The sequence below is a fragment of the Hypanus sabinus genome, chromosome 21 (assembly GCF_030144855.1).
Source record: "Hypanus sabinus isolate sHypSab1 chromosome 21, sHypSab1.hap1, whole genome shotgun sequence".
In the NCBI taxonomy this organism is placed as follows: domain Eukaryota; kingdom Metazoa; phylum Chordata; class Chondrichthyes; order Myliobatiformes; family Dasyatidae; genus Hypanus; species Hypanus sabinus.
In genome coordinates, this window is record NC_082726.1 from 20,502,631 (window position 1) to 20,512,700 (window position 10,070).

A 10,070-nucleotide genomic window follows, 5' to 3' on the forward strand; every position below is an offset into this window, starting at 1 on the left:
GAACAAGCTGCCAGCGGAAGTGCTAGAAATGGATAGAATTCCATCAATTGAGAAGACCAGGGGTTCCCAACGTTTCTTATGCCATGGACCCCTATCATTAACCGAGGGATCTGTGGACCCCAGGTTGGGAACCCCTGGTTTCGGCAAACACAATGATGGACAGGAAAGAGAAGGAATATGAACACTGTGTAGGCAGGTAAGATTAGTTAGAATAGCATGATAGTGGGTGAAGACAGGGAGGGCTATACAGCCACTTCCTGTTCCGTAATGTTCTACATTCTATATTCTATAACCCAATATCCTGTCCAAAGACTGGAGCATCTATTAACCAATCTCTTTCCCCTTGCCAGTACGGTACCAGGTACCTAATCCAATGCCAGTTGCCAGTGTAATATTAAGATCCCTTTACTCGTCAGTGCCCTTTATCTGGCACGATGTACACTGCCACTACCCATAGTAGATGAGGAACTGAATTTAGAAGCCTGTTTTTTTTTAAACTCATGGCTGCACAAGGGGAACCATTCACCAGCTCAATCTCCTGACTTCCGAGTCCTAAAGCACTGGGTAACAAGCTATTGGACTCGTAACAAGATTGCCCTCAATATGAATTTCTACTGCAGCCAGACAAGGTGTGTCATGCATTTGACTCCAATCTCCAGTGGGAGGAGATTCTGTGGTAGAAGGCGTGGCTGCCAGTAGCAATTCCAAGAAAATGTAGAATGCACGGCAGCCTGGAAATGGAGTTGCCGAGGACTTTGGGGGGGGGGGGGGGGTCATCGAGCTTGAGAATGATGCAGTGTTACAGAGGGGCAAGGGCTTAGGGGAGAGTTGGACCCAAGGGATTGCTGGACCACAATCTGGAGCAGGTCAGTCCTGGTGTGAGTGTGACCTGCTAGGACCCGGGACACAACAGGACACTCACAAGCTGCTGCCAAGATATTTTCCCTAACAAATTAGTGAGAGAAGTAGAGAATCTGGGAAACAGGAATTAAAACAGTTTTGTTTATGTATCACTGCTTCTGACTATCTCACTACTGGCAATGTAATGATGTTGTAAAGGAGGGAAGTCTAAGGGGGTGATAGAATTATTTTGCCTACACTAACTGGTCGAGGGTGGGTTCACCACTCTCAGTACAGATGCTGAATTCTGCATTCCGTTTCATTTCGCAGGACTGTCATACAAAATCTCAAGAAGGGTGACGGCTGTGTCCAGGGTTCAGGTGAGAAATAGTCCAATGATGCACAGTTTCATTCCTCTGGTTCCAGGTTCAGTTCTCACTTCAAAGCATCCATTTTCTGCAAGGTCCGTTTGCGGCCACTGACACAGCATAGTCAGAACTGTTTATATCCTGTAAAGGAGACTACTCTATTTTTGATATCCTTTTGCTTTCTGATGCTTGAGATATGAAGTGAAGACTCTCTTCCTCTTTCTCTGTGTAGTGTGTGTAGGCCTTTGTTAGTCTCATGAGACCATGGATTTGCACCTTAGAAAGTTTCCAGGGCGCAAGCCTGGGAAAGGTTATATGGGAGACTGGCAGTTGCCCAAGCTGCAAGTCTGCCCTCTCCATGCCACTGATGTTGTCCAAGGGAAGGGCATTAGGACCCATACAGCTTGGCACCGGTGTCGTCGCAGAGCAATGTGTGGTTAAGTGCCTTGCTCAAGGACACAAACGCAGCTTCAGCTAAGGCTCAAACGAGCGACCTTCAGATCACTAGACGAATGCCTTAACCACTTGGCCATGCACCAACACACAGCCTCTTTCTGTATGGACCATGCAGAACAGGAGCAACAGTGGGTCATCTGTAAAACAGCAGGTTCAGGCAGAGATCATCGTGGATATGGCTCAGTGCGGGGGGAGAGAGAGACACTGAAGTGGGTCGATAATCCACGGACTTTAATTTGAACCTGATATGAAGGGAAAGGAAAATAATAAAGCAACACACACAAAATGCTGGAGGAACTCAACAGGCCAGGCAACATCTAAGAAAAAAAGTACAGTCAACATTTCGGGCCGAGACCCTTCGGCAGGACTGGAGAAGAAAGATGAAGAGTAGATTTAAAAGGTGTGGGAGGGGAGGAAGAAACACAAGGTGATAGGTGAAACCAGGAAGGGGAGGAATGAAGTGCTGGGAAGTTGATTGGTGAAAGAAATACAGGGCTGGAGAAGGGGGTGTCTGATAGGAGAGAACAGAAGGCCATAGAAGAAAGAAAAGGGGGTTAGGGTGATGGACAAGCAAGGAGATAATGGGATGGGGAATGGTGAAGGGAGGGGACCATTACCTGAAGCTCAAGAAATCGACACCCCCTCCAACTCCTTCATTATTCCCCGTCCCCCTTAACTCCTTGCCTGCCCATCGCCTCCCTCAGGTGCTCCAACCCCTCTATTCTTTCTCCATGGCCTTCTGTTCTCTCCTATTGGACTCCCCCTTCTCCAGCCCTGTATCTCTTTCACCAATCAACTTCCCAGCTCTCTACTTCATTCCACCCCACCTCGTGGTTTCACCTATCACCCTGTGTTTCTCCCTCTCCTCCCCCACCTTTCAAATCTACTGCTCATCTTTTTTTCTCCGCTCCTGCCGAAGTCTCTCGACCCAAAACATCGACTGTACTTTTTCCCATAGACACTGTCTGGCCTGCTGAGTTCCTCCAGCATTTTGTGTGTGTTGCTTGGATTTCCAGCACCTGTGGAACTACTCTTGTTTGTGATTGGGAAAACAATAAATGCGAGACCAAACAGCGCCATTAACTAAAACTCTGAATTGGAAAACTAGATGCAGCACTGCAAATATCTAAATGTAAAACGAGTAGCGCTCATTTCCAGCGTAAGTCGAATTGATAGACCACTTTCTCAAAGAGGGTTGAATGCAAGCAGGCAACGTAGCGTTGCTGTGCTTTGCTCAAGTCTCGACCAGCATTACAATGAAAAGGGAATTAGATACCAGCAAAATTAAACAGTTATTAGCTGAAATGTGCATATTCATAAGCACAATTACCGAGAGCCCCTGCAGCAGAATCTGTGGCTGTGACAGTCACAGTTTAAAGGAGAGAGGCACAACTTTGGGGAAAACACAAGTTGCAGGGATAACTTTTGCAGCAAGCTCACATGGATGATGGGCCAAATGGCCTTCTGTGTTGATAACATTAAGAATCCATAGCGGTCAATTGCCTGAACTGATATAATTGTCAAGGGCACTTGAGCCTGATATAAAATCTCAGAAGTTCTGTGAGCTGAAGGGAACTGGACCAATCCAGCAAACTAATTATCTCCATCTTTTTCCTCACAGTTGCACGCCTGAGTTCCTCACGGCAGAAAATCCCTCAGGACTGGCCGGTGCTCCCTCTCTCTCTTGACAAAGGCATCTCCGTGTACCTGCCCTGCCCAAAGAAATCCTATCACGCCAATTACTGGTGGAGGTTCAATGACAGCAAGGAGCTGCCCTGTACTTCGAACGGTGATGACTGTCTGCTGCTCTTAAGAGAAGTTTCTGAAGCTGATATTGGCTATTATGAATGCTTTTCAAATGAAAGAGGAATGAAACGTTGTCATGCTGCTTACGTTGTTGAGGATAACGGCAGCACTTCAATTCACCTCTCCAGTGTTATGTTCTCTGTGTTGATGGTAGTCCATTTTCAGTTTTTGTAATGAACCTGAGTGATGTTTCCCTGACAACAGAGACGCATTTTCCTCAGAGCCATCTAGTTGACAAACAATTCCCATCCTTCCCTGAGGCTCCAGGTTCAGTCAGCCTGCCAACATCCAGACATCCAGGGTTCCAAATGGTGATCTTGTTCAGACGTTCTTTAAATAATTCCTAGATATCAGATCATTACTTCTCATTTGTGAGGCTAGGAATTTGGAGGGAAAATGCAGCCCTTTATTATCTTGGAAATTTGGATTTAGTCCTTGAAGTTTCCACTGACCTAAGCAACAGCTGAATAATGATCAAAATGCCATAATTACTCAGTAGGTCAGGCAGTGTCTGTAGAGGGAGAATCTTGAGTTAAAGTTTCAGGATGTTGACTTGTCAGTTATACAAAGTTGCTTTATTTCTGTTTTTAATTTGCATGGTTTTCAAAGTTTGAATCTGAATCCATCCGTAAATTTATGACTCAGCTCATTATTGTCAGGGAGAGGGAAAAACAGATTTAAGCTTTTACGATTGTTTGTTGTTTGAACTCAGCAGAACTGGCGATACAGTGGACAGTGAGGGAAGTTGTCTGAAGCTACAAAAAGATACAGATTCTATAGGAAAATGAACAAAGGAATGGAATGCTGACTGTTGCAGAGTAATGCTTTTTGGGAAGTTAGAGTAGGTGAGAATGGTCGGACCCTGGCGAATGCTGTAGAACAAGAAGATCAAAGGCTAGAAGTACACGGGCACCTGAAAGTGATGATGCAGGTGGGCAGAGTGGTGAAGAAGGCTTGTGGCATCACTGCCCATGGCACTCAGTACATCCCATCTCAGTTGTGCAAAACGTGGGTCAGATTGCATGGAGTACTGTGTGCAGTTCTGTTTGCCAGGCCACAGGAGGCGTGTCATTAAACTAGAGAGGATGCAGAAAAGACTCGAAGTCTTGTTGCTTGGAGTGGAGGGTTGGAGGACATAGGAGAGATTGGACAGGCCAGGACTTTTCCTGAAGTGAAAAAGGGTGAGAGGTTCCCTTAGAGATGTTTACAAAATTATGAGGGTTACAGATAGGTTGGGGAGTTGCAGGCTTTTTCTCAGGGTAGGGGAATCTAAAGCTAGATGGCATAGGTTTAAGGTGAGTGGGGATCTGAGGGGCAGAAAGTGGTGGATATACAGATAGAAAAGTTGGTAGAGGTGGGTACAATCACAATGTTTTGAAAACATTTGGGCAGATACACGGACAAGAAAACTTCAGAGAGATTTTGGCCAAATGCAGGCAACGGGAGTAGGTTGGCTAGCATGGAGTTGTGCTGTGTGCCATGGCTCCAATCATCAGAGGCTGTCTCAACCCACACCACCTCCTGGCCATTACCCCAGAAACCTGGACCAGGTGAGCCAGTGAGGAAACTGGAGCTCACTCTGGGATTTTCTGATGTATGATGGTGATCCACAGGTGAAAGGGCGCTGAGTAACTAAGTTAATTTTCTGTTCAGAACCCTGCTAGCCAGAGGAAGGGAGGCAGCCTCCATGCACACCAGTCCAAAGCAACATTCTCCTGCTGGGTGCTGGGAGGCGTGGCTGTATCTCGGGGAAATCCATCCAGATCTAAGGTCAGAGCAGAGTGGGTGACATTGCTGCGTGGGGAAGGGGTTTGAGGAATGAGGGTCCGAGGGCGATAGTGGGTGGAGAACTAATGGTGAGGAGAAAAGACAGTCACTTCCAGGATGGGGTCCTGCCTCCAGATGCCAGGGCCAAAGCCATCACAGGCTGTTTGTGGGGCATTCTAAAAGGGGTCGGATAAACAAGCAGAGGTCCTGATGAGCAGGCAGAAAGAGGAAGGAGGTCCTGTAATGTGAATCAGGTGAGCTAGATCAGGACTCTGTGACAGACTTTGATAAGTGAAGTGTGTTATCGAGGGCCGACAAGAAACCATTTCATTGCACTAAAGTTACAATGTGGGATGGGAGTCTGTACTTTGATAGGGATGTTTTCCTTCAACATGTATTTCCTCCCCCGTTGCCCTCTCTCTGACTGCACTCTAGCAACTTGCCCTCATAATCATCGTGATTGGTTGGAGTTGGCAGGTGATTTGACCTTGAGCATCAGGAGCCCGCACCATCCATCCCTACCCAGAGTCCCCACGGTATACACCCAGCCATTTTAGTCTGTAGTGTGATAAGATGCCTCAGATACTCCTGCTTTGAGTAACTTTGCCACCCTAATCTGCAGAAAGAGCTGCCATGAATGAAAAGGCTAACATTGCTAATAGCGACAGCAAACTTGCAGAACGTGTTTCCAGAATGCTCCACCATACTTCTGCGCAGTTTTTTTTTTACAGGGACTAGGTACACCGAGACATCTTCAGGCTGCTTTGGCCTTCAGGTTAACCCTGGCTAATCTGTAGCTCAAATCTTGGGTTATCCAGGGCAGGGGTGGGGTGGGTTGGGGCAACGGGAGACAGAGTTTAAAATGGAAACACAGATCCCCCTTGGTCTGGGATGTTTAAGCCTCTGAAGCCATGGAAAGCAATGCCTTACAGTATCAGCGCCCTGGGTGTAATTCCCACTGCTGTCTGTAAGGAGTTCGTCTGTTCTCCCTGAGACCGAGTGGGTTTCCTCCGAGTGGTTAATTGGTCATTGAAAATTTCCCGCGATTAGGCTCGGGTTAATTTGGGGGGGCTTTCTTTATAAAAACTATATTTAAATGTTCAGGCAATATGCATTCTGCTGGAAAACACAATCTAACCACCAGTTATTCTGAATGTATGGTGTTATCCATAAGTATTTCAGGGAAGCTGATCGATATCCGGGAAATGTAGTTATCGGGGAGATGGAGAAATGAGGATGGGGTTTGGATATTTCAACAAAGGCTGGCATTGACTAATGGGATCTTCAGCCAACGTGTTTCCATAAACATAGGGTTTGTTGGGGAGGGTGGGTCTGGGTTAATCTGGAACTGAGTGGGGGAATTTGATGTAACGTGGATAAGTTTGTGCAGAAGGTGAAAACTAACGCTGCCATATGAATGTGACAGCAGGGAAGAAGGAGAAGAGCACTGCATCAGTGTGTGTGAAGTCAGGTGGATTCTATGATTCTAAGGCAGAGTTGCACATTTTCAGCTGCTCAAAGTTTTGTTGTTTGTCTTATGCAATTCAAACCGACACACAAATATTTTGGGTGGTCTGACATTGTGCTGTGCACATCCTGAAGATTTTAAAGAAGGTTCACGGATTTACGTTCTGCTGTATACTTTGGATCTGACGAGGGAGTTCCAACAATTATTGTCCACAGGGAAGCGGAGGTGAGACCACTGAAGTAAGTGGCATTGCTCTCAAAATGTCACCTTCTCCGACAGGCTTGTAGATTCTTCACAATCCCAACAAAAGCCAGATACTATGGACACTGGAAATCCCAAAGTAAAGCAGAAACTGTCCTGGAGTAACAGAGAGAGGAAAACAGAGTTAACAGTTCCGGCTGTTTATCAGAAAGTTGCCAAGACCAAATGCTGATTGTTTCTCTCTGTGTGCAGTACAGTGAGCACACAGGTCTAGGGCTGTGTTTCACCGTGAATGGATGAATGAACTCCGAGCTGTTAACATGGTGTTTTACAGGAATGTTGACATCCAGTACATTCCTGGAGCAGATTAGTTCACATTTGAAGGATGGATTTATACCTCAGTAACTTTGTATTTATTACATTTTGTTAGAATATGTTTAACTGTACAGATTTATAATTTATAAATTATAAATTATAAATTATAATTTATAAATTATAAATTTATAAATTATAAATTTATAAATTTATATTATAAATTATTTTTCTATTTGCCACTGATGAGATATAACTTTGATTGCAATTTGCATTTTTTCACCTTTGCATCATACACCCTGCACTCTGATGCACTGAAATCTGTCATACCAGTTCAGGGCAATATTCTTGGAGGTCCAGCAGATGTTTGTGGAGAGATGATGGAGGAAACTCGGCTCCTGGCAACGACCTGAAGCCCCGGCAACAGGTCTAATCTTTGCTGTGGCTCTGCCGTACAGAGAGCCTGCATTATGGAGGGGTGGTGTTGCAGCACCATTTTCTGTAATAGGAAGCTGTGCATCTCCACGTGTACCAGAAATGTGAGCTGGGAAACAAATATTTAGTGTTTATTTATTTATTCATATAAATTCTGCAAGAGCGAGTCTAAGCTTGTATAATTGAATGTTTGGGTTGTGATTTGTGTGAACGGCTGTGACGCAGGGGCCTCCAGGGAGATTGCAGCTGGGCTGGGCCCTGAGAGTGCTGAAAGGAGGGAGGATGTACAATTGAGGTGAAGATATAAGACAACTTCTCCTGTTGGTACATTGTGACCTTTGCCCCCCCCCCCCCCCATATGACTGTGTTTGGGAGGAAGCACAAGCTGTGCCAGACAAGTGGGGCTGCAGTGCAGTGACTGGAGATGTTGTGTCCTGACTGACAATGGACAGAAGTATTAATGTGACCTGATTTGTAAAATCGCTGTGCAATTCTTGTTTAACATCAACTAGACTTTGTAAATGAACTGTTCTGCTTGTGTTTTACATAGTGGTCCAATAAATATTAATATGTCCTGATTTGTAAAATCTCTGTGCAATACTTCTTTAATGTCAACCGGACTTTGGAAGTGAACTGTTCTGCTTGTATTTTACATAGTTGTCCAATAAAGATAGGTTGTCCCCACAGTGAAATAAGCTTCAAATTTGTTCAAACTTCACAGGGAAAGGAGGCACTCTACAGAGAGCAGAACTCCCAATGATCACCAGCATGATTCTCATTTGGATTATGGGACCCATCAAGCTAAAGGGTACTGCTGCTCTCTGTCAATGTAGTAACCTGCTTGTGTCTAACAGAGATAGAGGCAGCTTACCGCATGCGACAGAGAGCCAGAGTACACCACAGGGCTGGCTTTAGTGCATTTCCTGCACGTGACCCTACTCACAAACGTCTGCACGTTAATCAAACTCAGCAGTTAATCCTGGCTTACTTGCAGCCAAATGATTCAAGTAATTCAGGAACAGTTGCACACAAGTGATTCTGCAGACGCTGAAAATCCAGAATTACACACAAAATGCTGGAGGATTCAGCAGGTCAGGCAGCATCTATGGAGGGGAATAAACAGTTGACATTTCAGGCTGAGACCCTTCATTAGCCCCAAGGAAGGGTGTTAACCCTAAACATTAACTGTTTAATCCTCCTCGTGGATGCTGCCTGACCTGCTAAGTTCTGTCCAGCACTTTGTGTGTGTTATTCAGGAACACTTGTCTTTTACTTTTGTGAAGTCACTGCATGAGAACATTGAAAACTTACTTAAAACAAGTGCCAAATTCTTTTTGAAATGAACAGTTTTGTGAGGTGTTACAGGGGTTATGAGCTGTCCGGTTGTTACACAATGAGTCAAAGTTCAGAGGTGATACTATATGCCTGACCACCTTGGTTTCAGTATTTTGTATGTGCACTGCTCGAGACTTACAGCATCTGCAGGATCTTTTGTGATTACCACATGGGTTAGTTTTACTGATTCTAATACTTTCTGGGTGAAGGGGGCTTCACCACCTGCACTTCAGAATACGGACATAGGATTTCTTTGGGGAAATCACCTAATCTAATCTTACTCATATAAAACTGTTACACAGGGCCCTGTGCTTTTGTTCCATTGCCTTTTGGTGCTTTTTACCTGGGAAGCAAAACTCTTTGGGGTCTGGGGAAATTCTGACTGAGTTCAATACTGTGAATAGTTGCAAAGTAATGTGTGTCCCAACGTAATCCTGTGCTGATCAGGAGTTCACAAAAAGTTAAAGGAGAAACAGTCAGCCAGCCTCTAAGGAGCATTGTCACCATGGAATAAAGCGGCAGTTTCAAACTGCTGTCGCTCCAAGGGTGGAAAGGATTGTGTTTGCTGACATTGTGGAAGCACAGCCTGTCTGCGCTAACCCGTCATTTCCTGCAAATGTTCTCAGTTCTCTGTCGAAAGTTTCTGTTGGATCTGCTATGGAGAGGAAGTGTGTGAGCATGAAACTACAAATAAATGTACGTCCTGAAGAGGGGTCTTGCCCCAAGACGTTGACTCTTCCAGAGATGCTGCCTGACCTGCAGAGTACCTCTGGCATCTTAATGTGTGTGTGTCCCAGCATCTGCAGAATCTCCTGTGTTGAAAACAGATGAGTGTTGGCCAGGTCTGCTTCAGCATCAGATCTCTGCCTCTGGCTGATTGGGTTTGGGCTGCTCAGTCAGAGTCTGGCAGCAACTTTGCTGCTGCAGCTTCACAGGGTGGGGGTGCTGTGGGGGTAGAGGGTAAGACTGCAAGCTGGATAAATATCAAGAGCAAGCAAGAAAAGGTCCATTGTAATTTGTCCAAGTTCAAGTTGATGCCAAGGGTGAACATACCCAGTGTATGAATGCCACGAAAACTAAAT

At 45.3% G+C, this 10,070-nt stretch overlaps 1 protein-coding gene across 1 annotated transcript in view; it reads left to right on the forward strand.

The window, feature by feature from the left end:
* Positions 1–8,337, forward strand: part of LOC132378877 (semaphorin-7A-like) — a 46,869-nt gene extending 38,532 nt beyond the window's left edge. Inside the window, exons 13-14 of the mRNA XM_059946144.1 lie at positions 1,171–1,220; positions 3,286–8,337. Of these exons, the coding sequence (XP_059802127.1) occupies positions 1,171–1,220; positions 3,286–3,644 (409 nt within the window). The 3' untranslated portion in view covers positions 3,645–8,337. The remainder of the gene's footprint in view (positions 1–1,170; positions 1,221–3,285) is intronic.
* The last annotated feature ends 1,733 nt before the right edge of the window (positions 8,338–10,070 follow it).